At 45.8% G+C, this 26,356-nt stretch overlaps 1 protein-coding gene across 1 annotated transcript in view; it reads left to right on the forward strand.

Moving 5' to 3' along the window:
- Positions 1–23,689, forward strand: part of PSAT1 (phosphoserine aminotransferase 1) — a 33,749-nt gene extending 10,060 nt beyond the window's left edge. Inside the window, exons 6-9 of the mRNA XM_017543276.2 lie at positions 1,075–1,244; positions 10,396–10,524; positions 21,478–21,615; positions 22,395–23,689. Coding sequence (XP_017398765.1) covers positions 1,075–1,244; positions 10,396–10,524; positions 21,478–21,615; positions 22,395–22,500 — 543 coding nt within the window. The 3' untranslated portion in view covers positions 22,501–23,689. The remainder of the gene's footprint in view (positions 1–1,074; positions 1,245–10,395; positions 10,525–21,477; positions 21,616–22,394) is intronic.
- The last annotated feature ends 2,667 nt before the right edge of the window (positions 23,690–26,356 follow it).

Here is a 26,356-nt window from a genome sequence, read left to right on the forward strand (position 1 = left end):
CTGTCTCTGTGAATCTGACTATGCTAGGTACCTCCTAGAAGGGAGTCATGTACTATTTGTCCGTCTGCGTCTGGTCGATTACACTTAGCAGAATATCTTCAAGATTCATCCATGTTGTCGTGTGTGTCAGAACTTTGTTTTTTAAGGCTGAATAATACTGCATTGTTTAGAGATACTGTATTTGGTTTATGGTTTGCTTTTTATTATCATCAGGCACTGGCAATTTTTTTTTTTTTGAGGTGAAGTCTCGCTCTGTTGCCCAGACTGGAGTGCGGTGGCACGATCTCAGCTCACTGTAACCTTCGCCTCCCAGGTTCAAGCGATTCTCCTACCTCAGCCTCTGAAGTAGCTGGGTTTACAGGTGCGTGCCACCACGCCCGGCTAATTTTTGTATTTTTAGTAGGGATGGGGTTTTACCGTATTGGCCAGGCTGGTCTCAAACTCCTGATCTCGAGGCACTGGCAATTTTAAACAACTATAAATTACTCTCACCCACCCCCACCTCCGTGCCAACGCTGGATTTTCCTAAGGGTTTTGTGGAGAGAGGCATGGGAGAGGGTTCTGTATCTTGCACAACAGAATTACCTAAAGTATCTTTAAACACCTGTTTTCTATAATTTCTTCTCCCTCAGGCAGCTTGTCCCACCCCTTCTCTTTGTCATAGCAGTTCCTTTCTCAGCATCTTCTGACTGTCCCTTTATACAGATTTAAATAGATTACAAAATCTGTTTCTTTTTTTGGTTACTAGGGAGAGTTAGAAGGCCCACTTTAAAGATGGACTTAGGGGTAGAAAGGAGGTATGCAGAGCGAGTATGAGTATATACCAGGATTTTGCAGCGATGGGGTTAGCCCCATCCAGGTGAGGACCAGGCCGAAGGATCATCCTCAGGCTTTGAAACTCTGAGTATGGGTTTGCCGTCCCAGATGGAGATTGCTTTAGAGCACAGACTGCTACTTACACAGGATAGAGTCATTTCCTTAAAAAATGGTGCTTTAGGAAGAGTTGGAAAGTTTGTGTGCACGTATGAAAAATGGCCAAATCCTTTTTAAACATCATGTTTTTCTCTTTTTAAGTTTGGTGTGATTTTTGCTGGTGCCCAGAAGAATGTTGGCTCTGCTGGGGTCACCGTGGTGATTGTCCGTGATGACCTGCTGGGGTTTGCCCTCCGAGAGTGCCCCTCGGTCCTGGAATACAAGGTGCAAGCTGGAAACAACTCCTTGTACAACACGCCTCCATGTTTCAGGTAACTCTGGGAGCCAGTCTGTGGACTCATGGAGGGGTCTCACTATTTTTCATCCAAGAAGAGATTACATTTTAAAGTAAAGCATGTGAGGCTGGGCACAGTGCCTCATGCCTGTAATCCTAGCAATTTGGGAGGCCGAGGTGGGTGGACCATTTGAGGTCAGGAGTTGGAGACCAGTCTGGCCAACATGGCGAAACCCCATCTTTACCTAAAATACAAAATTTCCAGGCATGGTGGCACACACCTCTAATCCCAGCTACTCGGAAGGCTGAGGCAGGAGAATCGTCTGAACCCAGGAGATGGAGATTTCAGTGACCCGAGATTGCGCCACTGCACTCCAGCCAGGGTGACTCAGACTCTATATAAATAATAATAATAATAATAAAATAAAGTAAAGCATGTTTTCAGGAGCCAGTGACTGAATGCCCCAGATATCCTATCAGATTCTCTGCCCGGCTCTTCTCTCCCTCTGGACCCTCTCTTTACTATTTGGTCAGCTTTTCCTCTTGCTCTTTCTTGTGTTGTTTTCTGTTTGAGCTTGGTAATCCAGGGCCTGGTGGGTTACCCGTTAACCCAGAAGCTCTCTGTAGATGAGGTGCTGTGGCCTGCATCTCAAACAACCAGTGCAGGTTTGGAAAAGAACTTTCAAAGGCTAGGCCTCCCCTGCTTTCATTTCTTTCTCTGCTGGGCCTGCGGGAAGCTGGCTGCCTGACAGTGAACATACTGGTTTAAACGCTTTCTGTTTTGTAGCCTAATCAAAAGGGTCCTTTTAGCCTGGCTCTCATTCGCTGAGTGGGGGCTGCGTTGCAGCCCTTCAGGGAGAGCAAGGCTGCCCTGCCTCAGGATCCCATAACTCCCAAGACTTGGGTATTTTGAGGAAATCTTCATGACTCTTAAGATTTAACAATTGCCTAAGAGAGTCTAGTATGGTCTAGGCTGTGTGGTATTAGGCAAGTCACTTAACGTGTCTGTGTAGTAGGTTCTAGAAGTAATAATAGTACCTTTTCATTGCATTGCTGTGAAGATTAAGTGAGTTGAGATATACATCTGTTTTATTTATATATACATATTAATTTATATGTGTATCATTTATATGTATGTTTGTACGTACACATGTATGTATGCGTACATTTACATGTATGTGTGTATGTACACACACATACATCGAAATAAATATATATATAAAAATTTTAAATTTTGCACTAAGTACCTCCCACTTGGCGATGGGTAAATATTAGCTGCTATATTGTTATTGTTGTTGTGAGTTCTCAGAGCCTCAGCAGGAGCAGATACAAGGGAAGAGCTGGCGTTTGTAGATGTATCTTTCCAGGGCCACTATGATGCAGAAGGGTGATTCTTCATGTGTATATGACCGTTTAATCCTCCTGACTACCCAGGGAGGTAGCCACTATTAGGATCCTGATTTCCATTTTGCAAGTGAAGAAGCCGAGGTCGTGTTTTCGAAGGTGGCCTGGCTGGGCTGTGGACCCAGGCCATCTGACTCTAGACCCAGGGTCTGCACATTCTGCCATTAGTGTTCTCTCTTCACCAGCAAAAGGATGAGTGTGGATTTATGGGATTCTGCCTCAGGAGAATGATCACTGTTGGAGTCCAGCTCTTCCTGCAACAGGATTTTTCTGTCTTGGTGGAAGTTCTTTTAAAGGAGCATAGGAAAGAGGGGGCTAAGCTGGTGCAGTTGGTGCAGTTGGTGACCCAGATTCCATCTGGGTCAGGATTTTGTCAGAGCTTCCCCTCCTCTAGGTGCTGCTTAGGAAAAATGGCTTCTACATAATTTACTATGGGACAGAAAGGATTTTTTTTTTTGAGATGGAGTCTTGCTCTGTCACCCAGGCTGGAGTGCACTGGCACAATCTTGGCTCATTGCAACCTCCGCCTCCCGGGTTCAAGCATTTCTCCTGTCTCATCCTCCTATCTGGGTCTACAGGTGCCCACCACCACACCTGGCTAATTTTTGTATTTTTATTAGAGATAGGGTTTCACCATGTTGGCCAGGCTGCCCTTGAACTCCTGACTTCAGGTGATCCATCTGCCTCAGCCTCCCAAAGTGCTGGGATTACAGGAGTGAGACACCGCACCTGGGTGGAATTTTTTTTCAATGTTAGAATTCTGGTGAAAATTCCACTGGGTTTCTGCATGGTCACACGATGCAGAGCAGCTCCCCACATTGTGCCCCCTACTTTCCTCTGGGGTGCACTCTCCGGGTCAGCTCTAAACCCTACTGTCTTTCACCTTGGTTGAAATGTTTCTAAAATGTGTGGTAGGATGGGGATGGGGCTGAGTCCTACCTCCCACTCGCCCATCTTACCTCTGGGGAAGCATCACTGGTCACTGTCCAACTGGGCCAGGAGAACTGGGCAGGCTGAGCAGTGAGGGTGCAGCCAGGGACCTCAAGTGCTGGCCTCCTGGAGAAAGGGCCGAGGTGCTGGGGTGCACATGGCAGATGGAGGGAGAGGAGGCCGTCCTTACTTGTTTGGAGATGGGGCCAGGGCCTGCCTTGTACCTGGAGGAGGCTTTCAGAGGAGCCCAAGGCCATCACCCATTTCAGAAGTGAGAAGGTGGGAGGGGCAGGGAAAGAGGGCTGTCCCTGAACTCTCCACAGCCAGCAATTTGTGATCAGGGTACAGCTTGGGGCAGGGCGGACAGTCACCCCCTGGTGCCTTCTCCAAGGGTTACCTTGAAGAGCATTTTTAAAAAAGGATAGATCACATTAACACATGCTGTTTGTTAATATCAAGGAAGAAACCATTCGTGAGAAGTTGAGAAAGCAGGCCAGTCTTTCTAATGGGAGATGAAGATGGCTAGAGTCAGACCTGGAGACACAGAAAGTTGTCCTAGAAGACAGTTTCTCATATGCTGACTCCCCTACCACCCCCTGTGCAGGCCTTGGCCTGGCCTTGACCGGTGGTTGGGCTCCTCTGGTCCACCTGGGGGTGGGGATGTGGGGTAGGGAAGGGGCAGGAACTCCTCTTCCACAGCTTTCCTGCTTGAGGAAGGACAGAGCCAGAAACAAGGGCAGAAAAGGACCAAGTTTCTCTTCTACACAGATCAGAACAGTGATCACTGAGACCATCTCAGGGCCATTCGGGATTGTTAATAATATGATGAGAATATGTAAAAAGAGAAGATGAAAGATATCAAAGTCAATGTATTCTGACTCCAAGATACTCCCTAGAAGTTGCTTTGTTTTCTTTTTACCCCATAAGAAGAAAAAAAATGTTCTAATTCTTTATGATTGAAGATTTAACATAAATCTATGACTTTAAATGGAGTTCATTTGCAGTACTTAAACATGCAAGGTTAGAAATCAGAGCTCACCCAGAACAAGCTGCAAATGGAAAGCTGATGGGGTACCTGGAATCCTTCAGAACTTTGTATCACAGTAGAGTTGAAAGTTGAAAAGGCCTCACTTTTGAAAAGATGCCATGCTTCTCCCCCTACCTCCCACAGAGTCTAATGACCATAGGCCCTGGGAACTTTGATTTAATTGTGCTGGATAAAACTGCCTTCAAATTGTTGCTCTGTATCCCTGAGCAATGAACTGGAGTGGAAAAAACAACACGCTGCTGTTCTCTTTAACCCTTCAGTAGAACACACTAACCCCAATTAGTGGATATGGAAAAAGATCCCTAAACTTGCCTTCTGACTGCACAAAATATTTTTTACTTACCATGACTAGCTGAATACACAAGCACACATTTGTTTTAGCTACAGTATGAGGTGAAGTAACTAATAAAAATGCAAAACAAAGAAACCATTAATTTAGGCCACCTTTTAAAAGAATGGGAGCAGGCTGGGTGCTGTGGCTCATGCCTGTAATCTCAGCACTTTGGGAGGCCAAGGCAGGTGGATCACCTGAGGTCGGGAGTTCGAGACCAGCCTAACCAACATGGAGAAACCCTGTCTCTACTAAAAATACAAAAATTAGGTGGGCATGGTGGTGCATGCCTGTAATCCCAGCTACTTGGGAAGGTGAGGCAGGAGAACCTGGGAGGTGGAGTTTGCGTTGAGCAGAGATTGCGCCATTGCACTCCAGCCTGGGCAACAAGAACAAAACTCTGTCTCTAAAAAAATAAAAATAAAAATTAAATAAATAAAAAACAACAGCAAAAGAATGGGAGCATGCAGATTAAGTCTGTGGGCCTGTTTGGAGGGCTTCACTGGTCCCAGACTGTTTTCTCCCGGTGGGATGGGAGATGCCTGGAATCCAGAGGGGGGTGTGTAATGGAGCCAGTTTTGGGAGCTTTCCTCTGGGAAAAGTGCTCAACTCAGTGGCTACTTTCACCAATTCCTGAGAAAACTGTGCCATAATATCAACTTCAGAAGCACATCTGCAGAGTTGGAGTCTTAGAACAGCCCGGGAGAGTTTTCCGGGGGAGTTTCTGGTGTCCTTTGCTAAGTCCTGGTGCACAGGGAATATTTCTTATTGCTTTAAAAAATTTATAACAGTAACATACTCTTAGGTTAGGGACGGTGGCTCATGCATGTAATCCCAGCACTTTGGGAGGCTAAGGCGGGCAGATCACCTGAGGTCAGGAGTTTGAGACCAGCCTTGCTAACATGGTGAAACCCAGTCTCTACTACAAATACAAAAATTAGCCGGGTGTGGTGGCAGGCGCCTGTAATCCCAGCTACTCGGGAGGCTAAGGTGGGAAAATCACTTGAACCTGGGAGGCAGAGGTAACAGTGAGCCAAGATCGTGCCACTGCACTCCAGCCTGGTTAACAGTAAAACTCCGTCTGAAAAAAAGAAAAGTAAAAGAAACAAACAGTAACACACTCTTAGCAAAGACATGCAAGTGGGCAGAGTCACCAGGGTAACAACCATTCACTGCTTGCTGTGTATTCTAACAGACCCTTAACTGGGCATATGCAAATATACAGAGTCATATATTTAATCATGCAAATGGAACTTGAACTTTACCATACAAATTTTTTTTCACTCCACAATATATCATGGGCATTCTGCTATGTCAGCTCAAATGCCTATTTTTATTTTTAAATTTTAAACTTTATTTTTGTTAGAGACAGGGTCGTGCTCTGTTTCCCAGGCTGGAGTGCAGCAGTGTGATCATAGCTCTCAGTAACCTCAAGCTCCTGGGCTCAAGTGATCCTCTAACCTCAGCCTCCTGAGTAGCAAGGACTACAGGCAAGTGCCCATGCCTGGCTACATTTAAAAAAATTTTTTTGTGGTGACATGGTCTCAATATGTTGCCCAGGCTGGTCTCAAACTCCTGGCTTCAAGCTGTCCTCCTACATTGGCATCCCAAAGTGCTGGGATTTCAGGCACGAGCCACTGCAATTGGGCATATTTTTTTTTTTTTTTAATATATGGTGTCCTATAGAATGCACATACCTTGATTTATTTAATCATTTAATAGGCAGACTTAGGAACTCTATCCTGTGTATTTGCAGGTGGCATTTTAGAAATGAAGGCATAAATCTGTTAAAAAGGTCACACTAGTAGTGGGAAGAAGTGGTACCACGATGTTAAGTTGCGTTAAGCACTTTAGAGCTTTTGTCTGGGAGTTTCTACTCCCATACACTCAAGATTTTAGATTCTATGGGAGTAGAAATATGAGTTAATAAAGAATTAGAAGCCAACGAGGGTCTTGTGTTAAGTAGACTCACAGGGGCCAGGCATCAGTGCTGTGCAGAGGGCCAGGTGGGAGGGAAGGACAGGACCTTCCACCCCAGGGATGTCTTCCAGTCTTCAGGACTGCCTGCTTGCTTCTGAGTTGTCTGCCTCTTGTTGAGGCTTCATAGATCCAGGTTAAGGGTGCTGGCTCCAGGCAGCCCCTAAATGTGGGTAGCTTTCTGCTTGCTCTGCCTGCTCAGATCCCATTAAGAAATCCAGAACGGCTGGGAGCGGTGGCTCACACCTGTAATTCCAGCACTTTGGGAGGCAGAGGTGGGCGGATCATGAGGGCAAGAGATTGAGACCATCCTGGCCAACATGGTGAAACCCTGTCTTCACTAAAAATACAAAAATTAGCTGGGCATGGTGGCTCATGCCTATAGTCCCAGCTACTTGGGAGGCCGAGGTAGGAGAATTGCTTGAACCTGGGAGGCAGAAGTTGCAGTGAGTGAGATCACACCATTGTACCCCAGCCTGAGTGACAGAGCAAGACTCCATCTCAAAAAAAAAAAAAAGAAAAAGAAAGCCAGAGAGCATGGGCGGTGAGTGTGAACACAGCAGCCAGCTAGGGGTTCAGGTGTCAGTACTGAGGTCTTCCTAGGACAGTGAACCTGACCTGGGCCCTTGCTGCACTTCAGATTTACAGAAACCAAATCCACAGCGCAGCAAGGGCCCATGTCAACCTTGAAACCCTGGGATAACAGAGCTGCAGGCAAAGTGAAGTTTGGTCACCTGGAAGCATTGTTGGTGACCTGGCACAGGGAGGCTCTGCTTGGCTTCAGTCACATGGCAGGGTGTTTTTGTGGTTCTTTGTGGAGGTGGGGAGTGAGAGGCTGCAGGTGTGGGAGAGGGAGCGGTTGGAAGTTGAGTGGGAATTGTAGAGCATCTGCTGGAACAGAGGGCTGGGCAGCATCACGTCTGGAAGGCACGCCCATGTGCATGTGTGCTGTGTGCTGGACTTGGCCTCTGTGACCGGTGTGTGGTGAGAGCCCAGGCCTGTAGTCCCACTTGCAGAGGAGCTAGTGGCTGGGGTCCTACAGCCCCTGGCAAAGTAGAGGGCCTGGATGCTCGTGGGAAGAGCATGCACTCTTGGAGTTGGACAGGCTGGAGCTGGAGTCCTGGCTTAAGCTGCTCGCTGGATGACTTGAGGCAAGTTAAGCTCTCTGAGCCTCAGTTTCCTCATCTGCAAAATGAGATGATGGTAGTTTTAACCTGAGGATTATTGTGATCAATAAAAGTAGGCTGAGGCCACAAAAGACTTCAGGAAGTACTCATTCCTTTCTCTTACTTTCTCCCTTCTTTCTCCTTTGTCCCTCTGACTTCTTGGACATTAGCCAGAGAGCTACCGCTGAGGCTGTGGATTTCTCAGGGGCTGTCTTCTCTTCCTCCCCGCCTTCCCTTTCTGCCAGCAGCCACTATTGCTCTTTCTTCCCGGTGCTGTCTGGGGAGTTACGCTGGGGAAGCAAAGCTTCAGGAGAGGTTGTTGGATGATTGTGGGCACTGGCTGCTCCCTGCCTAAGGCCCCTCTGGGCAGCCTGGTGTTGGCTTTTGCCAACATGAGCTGGCATGAGTCACCACACGCAGGCCTTGGGTCCCACTTGAGACAGTGAATGAGTGAGTTGGTATAAGGAACTTCCCTGTGACAAGCTGCTGGCTGTTAGAGCATTTTCCAGACCCCGTCATCTACCTTCCTGTTAATAAAGGAGGAAGCAACTGGGTATCCCCCCAGATCTTAGCTAAGCATTGACTCCCAGCAAATTTTTGCACAATTCCCATAGGGGACCTTTGATTCATACCTCTGGAGAGGGCATAGTTGGCAGCTGACCTCCAGACTCCCAAGCCAAAGGAGATGGTATGTCTTCCCTGGGAGACCTCTGCTCCTGTCCCCTGGGCTTTTAGTGAGTAGACTTGGAGCCTTTAGCACCTTCTTAAGGAGAGAGATTTTCAGACTGGGGAAAACCACCCACTGCTCCTTAGTGTTTCGTATTTTCGTCATAAGTTTGAAGGGACTACTAATTGCCATTTGTGTGGCCCATCTGCCACTTGCCAAGTCCTATGCTGAGCATCGGTCTGGCAGGAAGAATTGAAATATTTGGCTCAGAAAGGGACAGTCCTCAGCTGTGGGAAGGGCTGAGGTACAGCTGGACTTCTTGGAGCCAGGGACATGAATACTCCATCTGGTCTCCATTTCTGATCCTGGCTTTTCTCAGCGGGAATGTTGGCTTCATTTTCAGAGGGGCCTTCTTCAGATGTTTCCTAGAAACACAATCCCCGAGGGCTCTCGTCTCCTGTCTCGCAGTTGCACTAATATTCTGCCTCTTTCTCTACTCTCCCCACTCTATCTCCCCACTCCCAATTCAGAAAATCTCAGGGAAGGTCCTCATTAGCCCAGTTAGGTCCCATGCCCAACTCTGAGACCTGGGAGCCAGGGGCCTTGCTGGACCTGCATATTGGCTAGAGGGTGGAGGTGGGAAGAACAGGGTGGATAAAACGCCAAGCATCCACTGCAGGTAGGTGTATCTCCCAGTTCCAGATGGGAAAGCCAGGTGACTAATCCTGGGTGGTCTGTTAGTGAGTGGCTGCCCGGGGACTGGAGTCAGTCCTCTTAACCACTCCGCCACACTGCTCTCTGCTCTCTGCTGGCTGGAAGGAACTGTGTTAAGGCTGTCAGTAGAAAAGATGAACAGTGTGTGTGCTTCTAGCCTTCCAAGACCACACAAGCCAAACCACAGGCACACAGAAGCTTAAGATAAAGGAGGAAGTGGAAAAAAACTATGCAGGTAATACGGGCAAGGCGCGCTGGGAGTTGAGGAAGTAAAGAGCTTGCTCTGGGTAGGGGCAGGATTGGGGTCGGCAGATGCCTTCTGGTGGAGATAGGGAAGTGTGTTCTAGTTGTCATGAAGAGTTTAGGGCTTGGGCTGGACAGGGAGGAACTGATAGGATAGTGAAAACTCTCATTAAAACTTTTTCTGAATGGCCCTCAGGGGTCTAGAATTGGATCAACCCTAATCCTTGCTTCATGACATACTTTTGTTCACACAGGCCCTGCTTTTGTCTTGTGTATTTTCTTTCTTTCTTTTTTTTTGGGGGGGGAGATAGAGTCTTGCTCTGTCACCCACGCTACAGTGCATTGGGGTGATCATAGCTCACTGCAGTCTCGAATTCCTGGGATCAAGCATTCCTCCCCGCTTTGCCTCCCAAAGTCTGTAGCTGGGACTACAGACGCCTGCCATCATGCCCAACTAATTTTTCATTTTTTTATGGAGATGGGTCTTGCTTTGTTGCCTAGGCTGGTTTCCAACTCCTGGCTTTAAGCGATCCTTCCGCCTCGGCCTTCCAAAGTGCTGGGATTAGGGGTGTGAGCCATTGCACCTATCTTATCTATTTCAAATAATGCGTTGTCTGTTTTAATGCAACTTAAACAGAAGTTTGCTTGAATGTAGTTCTACTTTTGCAAAGATGAGCTAAATCCATTTTTAAAAAATCTTCATTTTAGCATCTACGTTATGGGCTTGGTCCTGGAGTGGATTAAAAACAATGGAGGTGCCGCAGCCATGGAGAAGCTTAGCTCCATCAAATCCCAAATGATTTATGAGATTATTGATAATTCTCAAGGATTCTATGTGTAAGTCAATGGATTTTATCTCATATTTTGCCGCTGTGAATTTAAAACCATGTGTGTACTGTGTACCTTTGAAAAGTGGACATATTCACCTTTCTCTGAGACTTTAAAATGCTGGTGAGTGTGGGTAGGTGGGTGACCCTGGCCCCCATGAGCAGAGGAGTGGGTGGTAAGTTCTTCCCTCCTGTATGCCACCCCAGGGCTCTCAGGCTGTGGGACCTGTGTCCCAGTGGGTAGTGATGTTTATCACACCAAAGACATCGCTCTGGGAAAGAATCTCAGTTCACCCCCTGGGGTGGGTCCCATCTATTCCCTGCTTGCTTTGCATGTTTTCTGGGAAAAAACACATGCACTTTCTGGAATGTGTCAGTTTAAGGACTCCTGTTAGAGACCTTTGGGATAAATACTCACTCCTGGCCTCCTCTTCTGCATTATTTCCCTTTTTAAGAAAGTTACTGCTTTCCTTATTATAAAACAGATGCTGTTATCCTGGAGTCTGTCAATGGAGTTGGCTTTGGCATGGGTTGACTCCAGTTTAAATATTTCTGTGACCAAATGATTAATGCAGAAGTCTTAACCACTGGCCCTGCACCTGCGTGGGCCGCAGAAAATGTGTGGGTCTTGTATTAGTTTCCTGGGGCTGGTGTAACGAAGTACTACAGACTTAGTGGCTCAAAGCATCAGAAAACCTAATTCTCACTCTTCTGGGGCTAGAAGCTCAAAATCAAAGTGTCAGCAGGGCTTTGCTCCCTCGTCAGCTTCTAGTGGCTCTGGGTGGTCCTTGGTTTGTGGTTGTGTCACCCCAGCCTCCACATCTGTCTTCACATGGCCTTCTCCTTTCTGCCGTGTCTTCCCTTCTTTCTCTTAAAAAGAGAGGTATTTGGATTTAGGGCCTGCCCAGATAATCCAGGATGATCTCATATCAAGATCCTTCACATAATGACATCTGCAAGGCTTGTTTTCCCAAATTGGTCCTGTTGACATATTCTGGGGGTTAGGACATGGGCATACCTTTTCATGGGTCACCATTCAATCCACAACAATAGGCCCTTCACCAAAATGTCAGATGTGAAGCATCCAGTGCAGTGCCTGGGATGCAGAGAAGTGTGACAGGCGGTATCTTCATTTGCTTTTCCCTTTCCCTCAAGGTGGGTGTGGTATGTGAAGACCAGACTTTCTGCTGTGTGCATGTGTGTGTGCCTACACATATACACAAATGCTTAAACTCACGCACCAAACTGAGAACCCCCTTCTTAGTGGTCATTACTCTTTAGGGTTCAGTCTGTTGTAACCAAAATACCTGCCTGATGGTAAGTTGGAAATTTGCTCTTTCTCTCAGAGAATTCAGTGGCCACATGGGACAGACAAAATGATGCCTCAATCCTAATTTAGAATTGTATTTTTTAGCCAAGGCTTACTAACACATCTCCATAACTACCCATGGGTGGGCAGTGCTGGTGTGCTTTTTGGATGGCATGCTGCTGCCACCTTTGTTCTTGCAATGCTTGTTGCCTCCTCCTGTGAGTTCTTGGCATGCTGTGGCCCTCATCTAGCTGCAAGTCCAGGGGGAGTTAGGCTTGGCAGGATGCCTTGGCCTTTGGGCTCGTTTCCCAGATGCCATCTCAGGGAAACGATACACACTCTGCATTACTCCCTGTTCTCTGATTCTGTGCAGCAGAGAAGCAAGTGCAGGCTGGGGGCTCTGTGCTGGGGAAGCTTCTACCCTAGACCTTGATGTGTGAGTGGGGAGGCCAGGATACCCTGCCTGTGCTCACAGAAGCCATTTAACATGCACAATTAGCAGTAGGTGTCCAAGGAGTTCACAGCCAAGGGCTAAAGAATGTGGCATGAGCCTGGAAAAGGGGGATACTGTTTGGTTGGAGGTGAAGAGAGGGCTTTTGCATGAGCTTATGAGCCCTGGTCATGAGTAGAACTAGGCAGAGAAGAGGGCAGAAGAACTTTTAGAAAGGTTAGGACCATCCCTGCAAAGGCACGGAGGGAAGAGTGTACAGTGTGTTTGGGGAGCAGAGCATGGGCTACTTGAAAGGGATGGCTTATGCCGGGATTGGAAGGAAGGTCTGTGGAAGCTTCTGAGGATGTGTTTAGTCCACCTATTTATCATTCGTCTACCTGCCCACGCATCCATCTATCCATACACCCATTCACTCATCCATTCATCTGTCCACCCATTCACCTATACATTCATCCACTTATCCATCCACAATTCACCCACCCATCCATCTATTGATCCACCACCCGCCTATCTATCCATTGTCCACCCACTCATCCATCTATCCATCCATCACCCACCCATCCTTCCACCCACCCATCCACCCATTTATATATATACCCACCCATTGATTCACCCATCCACTCATCCATACATCCATCTTTCCACCCATCTATCTACCCACTTATCCATCTATCCATCCATCCATCCATCCACTCATCCATTCTCCCATCCATCCATCCATCCATCCATCCATCCATCCATCCAGAGAATGGCGCCTGAGCACCCACTCTGGGCTAGCCTTGTTCTAGGCTTCTGGAAGACCAAGAAGAATAAATCATCTTTTCTGGCTCACTGAAAAGTGCTGAAAACCTGAATGTGAGTAAAAGCACTTGGTGGTTATAGTGGACAGGAGACCAATTTTTCTATTAGCTTTTAGTGCTATATATTTCTCAGGAGATGTGTAGGCACGATATTAGAGGACAGAAAGAATGGAGATACCTCTGAGAAAAAATTAAAGGAATCAGGAACAAAATAAGAAAGCATAGCCGGGCGCGGTGGCTCAAGCCTGTAATCCCAGCACTTTGGGAGGCCGAGGCGGGTGGATCACGAGGTCAAGAGATCGAGACCATCCTGGTCAACATGGTGAAACCCCGTCTCTACTAAAAATACAAAAAATTAGCTGGGCATGGTGGCGTATGCCTGTAATCCCAGCGACTCAGGAGGCTGAGACAGGAGAATTGCCTGAACCCGGGAGGCAGAGGTTGCGGTGAGCCGAGATCGCGCCATTGCACTCCAGCCTGGGTAACAAGAGCAAAACTCCATCTCAAAAAAAAAAAAAAAAAGAAAGCATAGAAGGAATTCTGGGAATCTCCTGAATCCATCTCTGCTGTCCCTGTGTCCTTTAACTCCAAGCACTCAACCTGAGCCTCTCCCAAAGGCAGCCTGCCGAGCTAATGTGGCAGGCAGGACTTCTGGGGCATCTGGCCACACTTCACACCCAGAACTCCTCACTCATTTATGACCTGCCTTGATCCCGGACTTCTGGTACTTTTCAGAATAAATGTCTTTGTGGGAACTCCCACCACCCGCTTGGCTGCCTGCCTGAGCATCATCCCAGGCACTTGGTGTCCTGTGGGACCTTGTTGCTGGTGTAGAGAGGAGGCTTTACTCTGTCTCTCTTCTGTTTACAGCTGGAGACTCCCAGGCTGTGCCTGAACTCACTTGTGTTTTCAGGAAATTCTTCTTTTCTCTGGAACTGTGGAAATACTTGAACAACATGGCCCATGGGAGGTGGGCATTTTTAAAGAGGAATACCTAGAATTAGAATTTGCAATTTACCACCACCTTTGCTCCTGTTTTGTTTCTGAGAAGATGCACACCTTCCACTTCTATGCCCCCTGACTCGTAAGCCAGCTCTTTTACTTAACATAGTTCCAGGTTGTTTGCTGGGGGTTGCACCAGCCGTGCCAGTGACCTTGGCAGGGAATGCTGGGACTAGATAAGAGAACAACTGAAGCCTCCAAGTTGATTCCATAACCCAGTCACCACATTGTGCTGGCTGGCCCCATGTTGAACCCAGGTGGGCTTAGAAGTCCCACTTTGCCATTGTGGTGCATGTGACCTCGTGCAAATGACCTAACTGCTCTAAGCCACAGTTTTCTCATCTATACGATGGAGGTAATAATGATACATACTTCTTATAACTGTCAAGAGAATTAAAAGGAAATGTTTCTGAATCAAGAGTATATAAAGATTGAGAACATTTCTATAGTAAGGATTGAGGACTCTCGTGCTGGTTAATTTGTATAAAGCTCTAGAAACAGTGCTTGGCACATAAAAAGCATTCCTTGCATGTTAGCTCTTAATATCATTATTTGTGATCATTATTCTGTAAAGAAATTAGGATATTCCTAACACTAAGTGCTTATATAAGATTATGTAATATAATTAATTATATATATATAATAAACATTAACTTTATTACATGAGGATGTCCAAGTGACAGATTCCGTGTCTGGATCTGAGGTCACCTTTATCACCTTATGTGGGTGCCAGGCCTTAGGAAAGAGAAGGAGGCAAGTGATGGGTCTAGTGAAGACCCCAAAATAAAATGAAGCAGGCAGAGTCCTAGGCACCTTATACATGTGAATGCATTTTGTCATCACAACCCTGTGAAGTAGACATTGAGCCTATGCGACAGAAGCACAGATAGAACAAAGATGCAGCTGGGAAGTGGGACTAGCAGGCTATGAACATGGGGGTGGAAGCCTCCTTCCAGAGCCTCTGCTGCTGTCTGAGTCCAGGAGTGCGGAAGGCCTTAAAGAGGCCGTATAGCTCAAGCCATAAAGTAAAAGCATGACATATTTAAGTCCATGAAAATTTAAAAATTTTGTATGACTTAAGACATCATAAGTGGAATTAAAAATGACAGAATGAGAAAGATGTTGTAGTATATAACACAGAAAGGTTACTATCCTTAATATAAGCAAGAACCCATACATGAATGAAAAAGGATAAGGAAATAAAAATGGGGGGTGTGGTGGTTGCTAATAGTATGAGGAAACAACTCAGAAGAAATGCAACTGCCATTACCATTAGTTCCTTAGCTATTGCAGATTAAAACCATGAGATAAATTTTGCCTTTGATCTGCAGACATTAAAAGGCTTGGTAACATCTGGTGCCAGCAAGGGAATGCGTTTTTGGTGAGAGTATAAATCTGGACAAATTTGGAGCAAAGATTGCAGCATTCATTGTAATTCAAAACTCACATATGCTTTGACCAAGGATTATTTCTTCTTATTATTATTTTTTTGAGATGGAGTTTCGTTCTTGTTACCCAGGCTGGAGTGCAATGGCGCGATCTCGGCTCACCGCAACCTCTGCCTCCTGGGTTTAAGCAATTCTCCTGCCTCAGCCTCCCTAGTAGCTGGGACTACAGGTGCACACCACCACCAGTTAATTTTTGTATTTTTAGTAGAGACGGGGGTTTCACTATGTTGACCAGGATGGTCTCGATCTCTTAACCTCGTGATCCACCTGCCTTGGCCTCCCAAAGTGCTGGGATTATAGACGTGAGCCACCGCGCCCTGCCGACCAAGGATTTTGATGTCTACACATTTACCCCCCCCAGCCCTCTGCCTGGGTACAGCACTGTGCACAAAATTAGGCACCAGCAAATCCATTGTAGGAGGTAATGGTGAAGATATGGAGACATGCCCATCAGTAGGGTCTGATGAAATAAATTAGGACCTGTGGGTAGTATGGAATAACTGCATTGAGAAGGATGGAGTGGGTCTCTCAGCAGACATGGGAAGATGACTGTGTTATGTTATCAGAGCAAAAGGAGCAAGAGCAAGTGCAGAAAAAGACGAATCTATTAGTCTTTGAAAATGACAACAAGGCCAGGCGCAGTGGCTGATGCTTGTAATCCTAGCACTTTGGGAGGCCAAGGTGGGAGAATTGCTTGACCCCAAGGAGTTGAAGACCAGCCCGGGCAACATAGTGAGACCTCGTCTCTACAAATAATAATACTAATAAAAATTAGCCTGGTGTGGTGGTGTGTGCCTGTAGTCCCAGCTACTCGGGAAGCTGAGGTGGGAGGATTGCTTGATCCCGGGAGGTGGAGGCTGCAGTGAGCTGAGATTGGACCACTGCACTCCAGCCTGGGTGACAGAGTGAGACCCTGTCTCAAACAAAAAACAAAACAAAAACAAAAAACCTACAACAGTGATCTATACATACACATGTACACATAGACACACATACATGTATACACGCATATACACACAGACGTACATGTGTGTATCTAAAACGATCCTGAAGAATGCGCAGCAGACCATTAGGGTAGCCACCTCTGTGGGAACAGTGGTGGCAGAGCATCATATTTTTATTTAAGATTTTCATAATCGTGTACAAATTTAAAATTAATTTTTTTTGACAAAACCAGGCAGTTAGGAGAGACATTTGGTGGGCTTCTCTCTTTTCACGTGCACTTCCTTTGCGTTCCTTGTGTATGTGGCACATCGTTTCAGAGGGGCCTGACTGTGGAGTGATGTTTCTTCATCGCCTGCCCATCTCTTGTAACTTTCTTGCATTCCCATCTGAGCCTTACCACCTCTGTGGGACGTGTGTCCCTGGCTAAAGGGGTATCTCCGCGTGTTCCTGTCCTCTAGTACCTTGGGAAGTCCTGGTGTGTCTCTGAGCAGTGCCTCCCCAAGGGGACTCTCTGGAACTGTCATCCCCATGATAGGAAGGGCTTTTGAGTCATGGGGGAACACTGTGTTCCTGTCTGGCCTCCTGGGGTTCCTCCATTACGTGGCCGTGGAGCCACTGAGAGGGTTCAGGAAGTCAGGAGTGAGGAGGCCTGCCTAGCTTTGTGAATGCAGCATTTCCTAGTTTCTCTAGCTATGGGAACTGCTTTCCCAGAACGCCTGTTGACAGCTTCTCCATGCTCCACCTAGACGTTGGGAAGTATGTCTCTTTCCCTGGCTCCCACTTGGACTTTCTGCTTACATACTTGTAGCCCTGGGATTACCAGCTGGTTCCACACCCATCCAGGGCCCTCTCAGCCCACCTTGGCCCCTTCTCCTACTGCGCCCCTCAACTCATTTCAAGCAACAGACCTGATCACCTCTGAAATCTGGTGTTAACTCCAGGGGTTGCTCACTGGGGAGCAGGGGCTAGATCCAGCCCATAGTGATGCTCAGTGGAGGTCACCCTTGTTTAAATACATAATTTGAGATCTAGGTTTCTCATTCCATAATCCATGTGTCTCTGAAAATGGGCAAAGGCAACTTTGACAGGGACAGCCATGTGTTTCAGGAAAAAAAAAGGGAGAGCCTCTTTCTCTGTGGAAGTAAATACTAGTAGTCCTCCACGTTTAAAATGGGAGAGAGCTCGTTTGCACCTTTCACATGGGCACCTGTCCTACTCATTTATGGGAGTGGCACAGGGACCTGCTGGCTTTGAGTCTGCCACCTAATGCTTGAAACTCCTCAGTGTCCGCACCTCAGGCCCTAGGCCTTTTGACCTAGAAAGTATTTTTTTTTCAGCCACTTCCTCTTTTTAATTTCCAGTTTGCATTCAATGGAAATCCATAGCATGAGACGTTGCTATGAATCAAAGCGTAAGAACGCAAACTCAGTGTACAATCCGAAATAGATATGCAGCATTCAGGAATAAAGCAGAAGACAGGTTCATTCACGTGCACAGTAGCTTCAGAGCTGTGTGATCTGGTTGTTCCTATATAGCTTCCTAAAAATGGAGAAAAATGACTTTGGTCATCAAGTCTACTGTGGCCATATTAGACACTGGAACCCTAGAAAGTTCTTCGTAAGAGCTTTCCAGCAGGTCTCTGGGCTTCCCAGTTTCTTCACCCTCCATTATCTCCTCTGTGTGCTATAATTGTTTTTCTAAAACACAGACCACCTTTTGTTATAGAAACCGGATTACTCCTCATTGCTCAAGGATCCAGTCCAGTTCCCCACAGGGCACTCCACAGCCCCGGCCCTGTGGGTCTTCCCAGCCACCCCAGCCGGGAAGCCAGTGCTCCAGTTAAATCAGCAGACTTGCTCGAAGCCTTTGTGCCTTTGCAGATGCAGCTGTCTGCTAGATGCCCTTCGTTCTTCTCATCCATTGTAACCTGTCTGCATCCCCTCCCCTGAAACCTGTCAGCCTTGCCTCCACAGAATTCCTTATCTGGCTTCTCTGCCCTTGCAACCTTTGTTATGTAGAGTAATCGTGATGCCCTCCGGAGCCATCTCTCTGTAGACTAGGAGCTGTTAATTTCCCTTAGACTTTTTTTTCTCCCTCCAGTCCCATACTAGAGACATTCTCCCATGAGTAGTGCATAAATATTCATTGCATGACAATTTAGTCTTTAATTTCTCCCTTTTATGACGTTATTGCTTTGTGAGATCTTCTACTTTCACGATAGGATGGGTAAATTGTAGGGAGAGGAACTGTAAATACAGATACTTAATTCTTCCTGCTTTCAATTTCTCTCTCCCTCTCTTTATTTATTTATTTATTTATTTTTTGGTAGAGATGGGGTCTTGCTCTGTCACCCAGGCTGGAGTGTTGGCTCACTGCAACCTCCGCCTCCCGGGTTCAAGCAATTCTCCTGCCTCAGTCTCCCAAGTAGTCGGGACTAAAGGTGCACACCGCCACGCCCAGATAATTTCTTTTGCACTTCAGTAGAGATGGGGTTTCACTGTGTCCAGGCTGGTCTTGAACTCTCCTCTCACCTCAGCCTTCCAAAGTGCTAGGATAACAGGTGTGAGCCACCATGCCCTGCCAATTTTTTTCTCTTAAATTAAATGTGCTTTTAGTTGCTCCACCTCTCTGATTGGAGCCTCACATAGGGAGCCTGAGGCAGTGGAATATCAAAAGAGGGTAACTGCTGAATGTTTAATTTCAGTGTCAGCTGTGAAACCTACCACTTCGAATAATGGGGCCAGGAATTCAGGCTCAAAGTCTTTTCCGTGTATTTAGTTCCCCCTTTTGGCCTCTCTTTTGCTTGAAGGTGTGTACTAGACTCTCATTAACTTTAGCAAGAATTACAGATGTGGCCTCAGGGTGCCTCTCACACTGCCTTCATTTGCTGTAATCTTAATGAATTCCACCCCATGGAAGTATAAGAATAAAATAGGATATACTTGGGCAAAGGAAAAGATAGGGTTATTACCCACTGTACTTTTTTTTTTTTTTTTTTGAGACGGAGTTTCACTCTTGTTACCCAGGCTGGAGTGCAATGGCGCGATCTCGGCTCACCGCAACCTCCGCCTCCTGGGTTCAGGCAATTCTCCTGCCTCAGCCTCCTTAGTAACTGGGATTACAGGCATGTGCCACCATGCCCAGCTAATTTTTTGTATTTTTTTAGTAGAGACGGGGTTTCACCATGTTGACCAGGATGGTCTCGATCTCTTGACCTCATGATCCACCCGCCTCCGCCTCCCAAAGTGCTGGGATTACAGGCTTGAGCCACCGCGCCCGGCCTGTACTTTTTTTTTTAATTGCAGAGTAATGTCAGCTGTTTTTCCATTTATCTCCTTTGGTTGTCAGTGAAAAATAATTTTGGCTGCTTATTTTCCAAAGCAGAAACTGAAGTCAAACATGAAATTTTCTAGACAAAAATTCACTGATAATCATTTTTGAGAGACTATGTGCCTTATGCAAGGTGCTGGGAATAAAAAGATGAATTTATTCCCATAAATACATATACCTACTGTGTGTATACCCAGAAAAATTAAAAATAAAAATTTTTTAAAAAGATAAATGTATTAACAGGTGCTTATATAGTATTTAATGTTCCAGACACAGTTTTAAATTGTGTCAGTTATTTATTTCTGCATCATAGAACACCCTAAAACTTAATGGCTGAAAACAACCACCATTGTCTTCCTCATGGTTCTTTGGGACATCAGGTTGGGCAGCGCTCAGCTAGGGGTTTCTTCTGCTGGTCTTGGGATGCCTCATTCGACTGAAGTCATTTGGTTATTCATTTGGAGCCAGATGGTCTACAGTGGTTTCATATATCTGGCAGGTGATGCTGGCTGTTGGCTGGGACACTTATCTTCAGTATGCTGTCACTTCGGACATGCTTAAGTGGCAGCAATATTTTAAGAGAGTGAGAAGAGGCTGGGCGTGGTGTCTCACGCCTGTAATCCCAGGACTTTGGGAGGCTGAGGTGGGCAGATCGCTTGAGGTTGGGAGTTTGAGGACAGCCTGACCAACATGGAGAAGCCCTGTCTCTACTAAAAATACAAAATTAGCCAGGTGTGGTGGCGCATGCAGGTAATGCCAGCTACTTGGGAGGCTGAGGCAGGAAAATCACTTGAACCCAGGAGGCAGAGGTTGCAGTGAGCTGAGATCATGCCACTGCACTCTAGCCTGGGCAATAAGAGTAAAACTCTGTCTAAAAAAAAAAAAAAAAAAGAGAGAGCAGGAAGAGAGGCTGTAAGTTCTCTTGAGTCCTAGCATTGGAAGTTGCAGAGTCTGCCGTACTCTCTTGGCCAAAGCCAGTCACAAGGCCAGCCTGGATTCAAAAGATGAAAAACTAGATTCCACCTCTTCTTATTTTTAAATGGGCCACAAAAATTCTCTATAAACACTGATTTATTTAATCCTCACAACAATTTGAGGTGGTTGAGGTAGGTTCCTTATTATTCCCATTGTTCAGATGAGGAAGGTGAGGCACAGCTGAGAGAGGTTAAGTAACTTGCTTAAGGTCACACAGCTTGGGGCAATATATCATGGTAAGTCCTTTGGAAGTTGCTGCACATTATTTTTACCTTACAGCCACTATAGGACCAACTTATTATTTCTCTGCAGGCTTGAAGGGAAAGGGGTCAGTCATAGTGGCCGTGTGGCTGCCATGTGTTGGAAGCTTAATATATGTAATACCACTAAACTGTCACAACTTGTCTGAAATGAAATGGAGATATTATTATTCTGAGTATCCAGGTGAGGAAACTGAGGCTGATGGAAATTAAGTACAAGTCACACAAGGGGATGATAACCCACTGTTCCACATGCAAGAGTCTGATTTCCCTAAGTTAACAAATGTGCTGGGGCAGATTTTTTGTTTTTTTAAAAAATCTCATGTGTGCATCTAGGAAGTGTTAAAAAGTAAAAAAAAAAAAACAAAAAAACACTTGTCGATTTGTTGATGGCAACCTATACATTGCAGAAAAGTAACTGGAATAACAAACATGTTTTTCAGATGTCCAGTGGAGCCCCAGAATAGAAGCAAGATGAATATTCCATTCCGCATTGGCAATGCCAAAGGAGATGATGCTTTAGAAAAAAGATTTCTCGATAAAGCTCTTGAACTCGATATGTTGTCCTTGAAAGGGCATAGGTGAGTACATCTGCAGTCCACAAGCGTGGCAAAGAATTGGCTTAGTTTCTCAAAGGCAGAATAAAATAACTCTATAGGAGCCAGCTTAGCTTGGAGAAGCAATTATGTAATTTGTTGGGCCAACCCAGCTGTTACAAGGATACGCCTTCCTGCTGTTGTTTATGGAGCCCTTTGCATAATTCCCCAGCTGAGAGTATAATGGAACTACATCTTCCATGGGGGTTTTGGCAAAATTACCTTTAAAAATCTCTTACACTGTTTGTATAGCACAGAGGTTGCCATTCCATCTCTGCTGAGGCCAGCACCACTCTGGTTTGGAGGTAGAACATTATTATTCCCTCTGAATATCAAATTGCGTAGCTAGTCTTGCGTGCTCTATGAAAAATAAATGTCCCCACATGAGAATAGCGACAGGGAGTTGCCTGGCCCCCATCTTGCTGGCAGTGGCACAGGAGGCTCATGAATGGTGAGCAGAATCACTATCTTCTTCCAGCTTATCTTTTCTTCCCCGCATCTTGTTTTCTTTCTTTGCCAAGAGTGAGTAGTTCGAATGACTCTAAGTTAAATGTGAGCATGGTGAACCTTCACAGCTTGAGGGAGAATTTTCTGATGACTGAGAGGCGTGAAGCTCTGTACCACTTGTCTGGAGTTTTTAGGTGGGAGACTGGACACAATGGTCTCAGGTGCTGCAACTCTCATGAGCTGGTGGCTAGAAAATGTCATTTTGGTGCTAAATTAGACATTTTTCTTCATAATGGTTGGATCTTTGGTCATTCTAGGTCTGTGGGAGGCATCCGGGCCTCTCTATATAATGCTGTCACGATTGAAGATGTTCAGAAGCTGGCCGCCTTCATGAAAAACTTTTTGGAGATGCATCAGCTATGAACACATCCTAACCAGGATATGCTTTGTTCCTGAACAACATACAAACTTTAAAGTAACTTGGGGATGGCTACAAAAAGTTAACAAACAGTATTTTTCTCAAATGAACATGTTTATTATGAACAGCAGCAAAACCTCTATAACTCTGCAAAGCTGGTGGGACCTAATGTTCGCCTTAATTCTGACTTAAACTGGAAGCATTTTAAGAAATCTCATTGCTTTTCTAACAAATTCCAGCTTATTTTGCCTTTGCTGCTACTTTTTCTAGTTAGATTTCAAACTTGCCTGTGAACTTAATAATGCAAACTGCAATTAATTATTTCTGGAGTCATGGGAACACACAGCATAGAGGGTAGGTGGGGCCCTCTAGGTGCTGAGTCTAGACATCTGTGGGCTTGGCAAAGAATTGGCTTTCTTTCAAATGCAGAATAAAACAAATCCATAGGTGTCTGCTTAGCTTGGAGTAGCAGTTATATAATTTTTTAGGCCAACCCAGCTGTTACAAGGATGTGCCTTCCTCCTGTTGTTTATGAAACCCTTTGCATAATTCCCCAGCTTACAGTATAATGCAGCTACGTCTTCCATGGGGACTTATGGGTTCAGCGGCTATTGATTCAAGGTCAACACTGACCATCGGGGGAATGGTTTAGGAGTACCCGGCAAAGGGCAAACTGTAGATCCATCTTTTTACTGTTATTACAAGAGTAGTGACATACTTTATATATGTTTCTATTAGCAAGGTCTGTTTTTAATACCATATACTTTATATGTCTATGCATTTGTATTTCTAATAATACAGTTATCACTGATACACGTAGAGACTTTTAGAACTTATTAAAACCTTGACCTTGTGCATTATAGCATTCCGTTAGCAACAGCTGCATCCCCTTCTCAGTCTTCCCCTTCCTCTTTTTAACCTGTTTTATGAAAAAGAGCTAGAAGTTCTTGATTTGTTTTTACCCTTCTTTCCATAGGTAGAAGAGAAAGTTGATTGGTTGGTTGTTTTTTTAATTATGCCATTAAACTAAACATTTCTGTTAAATTACCTTATCTTCTGTTCTCTTGACTGTTTTCTTTGTAATGTTTGACAATGAGAGTGATACTTTGCTGAAAAGTCTTCCTCCTATTGTTAACCTATTGTCAGTATTTTATGTTGAATATGTGAAGAACATTAAAGTCCTAAAACATCTAAGCCTTGTCAATGAATTTCTCTACCTGCTTTTCAGACAAATAGTTCTTTTTTAAACTTTATGATGCGAAAGCTTGAGGTCTAAAAATAGCACCTGCTAAGGGTAATTTAGTTCCACCAAAGGTGTGAGACTTAACTCTCGTGCATCCATTTAAACAAATTCAGCACAGCGTGGGGGCTTTCCATTTGCTTTTGGAACAGGCATTATCAGCAAACCACCTTCCATCAAAGCTCAAGGTGTAAAGTTCTGCGAACTCTGTCCCATTTGCCCCAGAAACATGCCACTAGAACTGTTTTGAGCTATCTTCCTGTTTCGTTTGATTGCATAATGAGGACTCCGCCAGTTTCTTGTCTCATCTCTGCACTGGTTAGTTGGCTCCCCTGTTCAGGTCACAACCTCCAAGGCTTCGTTCTGTCATCTGTAAAAGGAAGGTTGAAATAATTCCCCCACTTACCTTAAGGATGTTTAAAAGTTTAAAACAAGAGCTTGATGCAGGATGTGAACAATAACCACAATAAAGTCTTAAGGAGCAAAAGCCAGGCAGTCTGTGGATTCCAACTGAGTGTTCACATACAATAGTCACACTCAGTAACCTTCCTCACCCTTTCATATGTGGTTGTACATCCCTGTCATCTGTACCAGACCTGTGCTTCTCAAATACCTACTTATTTTGATTCCATTGCCACGCCAGCTCTGCTGTGTCAGCCCTCCGTGGATTATTCAGCAGCCTCTTCTCTGCCCCCATATACCCCTCCCACCGTAGCCAGTTGGACAATAACTTCCCCTTTTGCTCCTTGTTGATGCATAAGAAGTCCAGAACTCCAGCTGGGCACAGTGGCTCACGCCTGTAATCCCAGCACTTTGGGAAGCCAAAGTGGGTGGATCACGAGGTCAGGAATTCGAAAGCAGTCTGGCCAATATGGTGAAACCCCTTCTCTACTAAAAATAAAAAGCCAGGCGTGGTGGTACATGCCTGTAATCCCAGCTACTTGAGAAGCTGAGGCAGGAGAATCTCTTGAACCCAGGAGGCGGAAGTTGCAGGGAGTCGATATCCTGCCACTGCACTCCAGCCTGGGCAACAGAGTCAGACTCTGACTAAAAAAATAAAATAAAATACTCCCAGCCTGGCATTCAGGACTTTGCAGCATGGGGCCTGGCCTCTTGCACCTCTCCTGTGTTGGCATGCATTTGCCCACACTATGACATAAGCCTGCAGTTTCTGTGCCCACTCAGGAGGACTAGCCTTCATGGCACCAGCCAACCTCTTCCGAACCTCATTGGCATCCTTTCCATTGGGACAGTGTTCTTTTCCTTTGTTCTCACCAGGGGGATCCTTTTCTCCCATTGCACTGTTTTGTTGTTTACTGGTGCCAAGGTGGCTGCCTATGTGCTTTCCCCATAGAGCAGCGTGGAAAGAATCATGGTTCTCTATCTCCAGCATCTAGTGTCCTGCCTTGCCCTTCAAAGTGCTCAGTAAGGCCTACTTACCCAGTGAAGTCTTCTGTTTTTTTCAGACAGGGTCTTGCTTTGTCACTCAGGCTGGAGTGCAGTGGCGTGATCCTAGCTCATTGCAGCCTCGACCTCCTAGTCTCAAATGATCCTCCTGCCTCAGCCTCCCCAGTAGTAGGACTACAGGTGTATGCCACTACGCCCGGCTAACTTTTTAAATTTTTTGTAGAGACTGGGTCTTGCTATGTTGCCCGGACTGGTCTTGAATTCCTGGCTGCAAGTGATCCTTTTGTCTTGGCTTCCCAAAGTGCTGGGATTACAGGCAAGAGCCACTGCATCTGGCTGAATGAAAAGTCTTAACATAGGTCACACTGATCTTCATAAGTGTTGTAAACTGAGCTTGGAGTAAAGGCAGAGAGGTACGCTCCCTCACATAACATGTACTTTTTTGTTGTTGAGATGGAGTCTCGCTCTGTTGCCCAGACGAGTGCAGTGGTGTGATTTTGGCTCACTGCAACGTCCCCAACCTAGGTTCAAGTGATTCTGTTTCAGACTCCTGAGTAGCTGGGACTACAGGTGCGTGCCATCACGCCTGGCCAATTTTTTGTATTTTTAGTAGAGACAGAGTTTCGCCAGGATGGTCTTGATCTCCTGACACCAGGTGATCTGTCTGCCTCGGCCTCCCAAAGTGCTGGGATTACAGGCATGAGCCACCTTGCCCTGTCTTTTTTTTTTAAAGATGGATCTGGCTCTGTTGCCCATGCTGGAGTGCAGTGGTGTGATCTTGGCTCACTGCAACCTCTGCTTCCTGGGCTCAAGTGATTCTCCTGCCTCAACCTCTTAAGTAGTTGGGATTGCAGGCACCTGCCACCCTCCAAAGTGCTGCAATTATAGGCATGAGCCACCGCCACATATATGGACTTTTATGTGTGTGTGTGTGTGTGTGTGTGTGTGTGTGTGTGTGAGTGTGTGTGTGTGTGTGTGTGTGTGTGTGTGTGTTTTCAAGAGCTTAGTATCCAACTTCATTTTCTACTAAAATGGTCAAATATGATTCTGTGGTTAAATGAGGAAATTTAGTATCTTGTGAGTTTCCCCATAACCATCTTTATAAATCTGAAAGCTTTTGGAAATGGTTAACTACTGCATACGGACAAGGGGTAATCACTGGTGTGTGGCCACATGGGGAGGTTCTGGAATAGAGATTGCTGGAAAATTTTCAT

Source organism: Cebus imitator, unplaced genomic scaffold, assembly GCF_001604975.1.
Source record: "Cebus imitator isolate Cc_AM_T3 unplaced genomic scaffold, Cebus_imitator-1.0 Scaffold150, whole genome shotgun sequence".
NCBI classification, from domain to species: Eukaryota; Metazoa; Chordata; class Mammalia; order Primates; family Cebidae; genus Cebus; species Cebus imitator.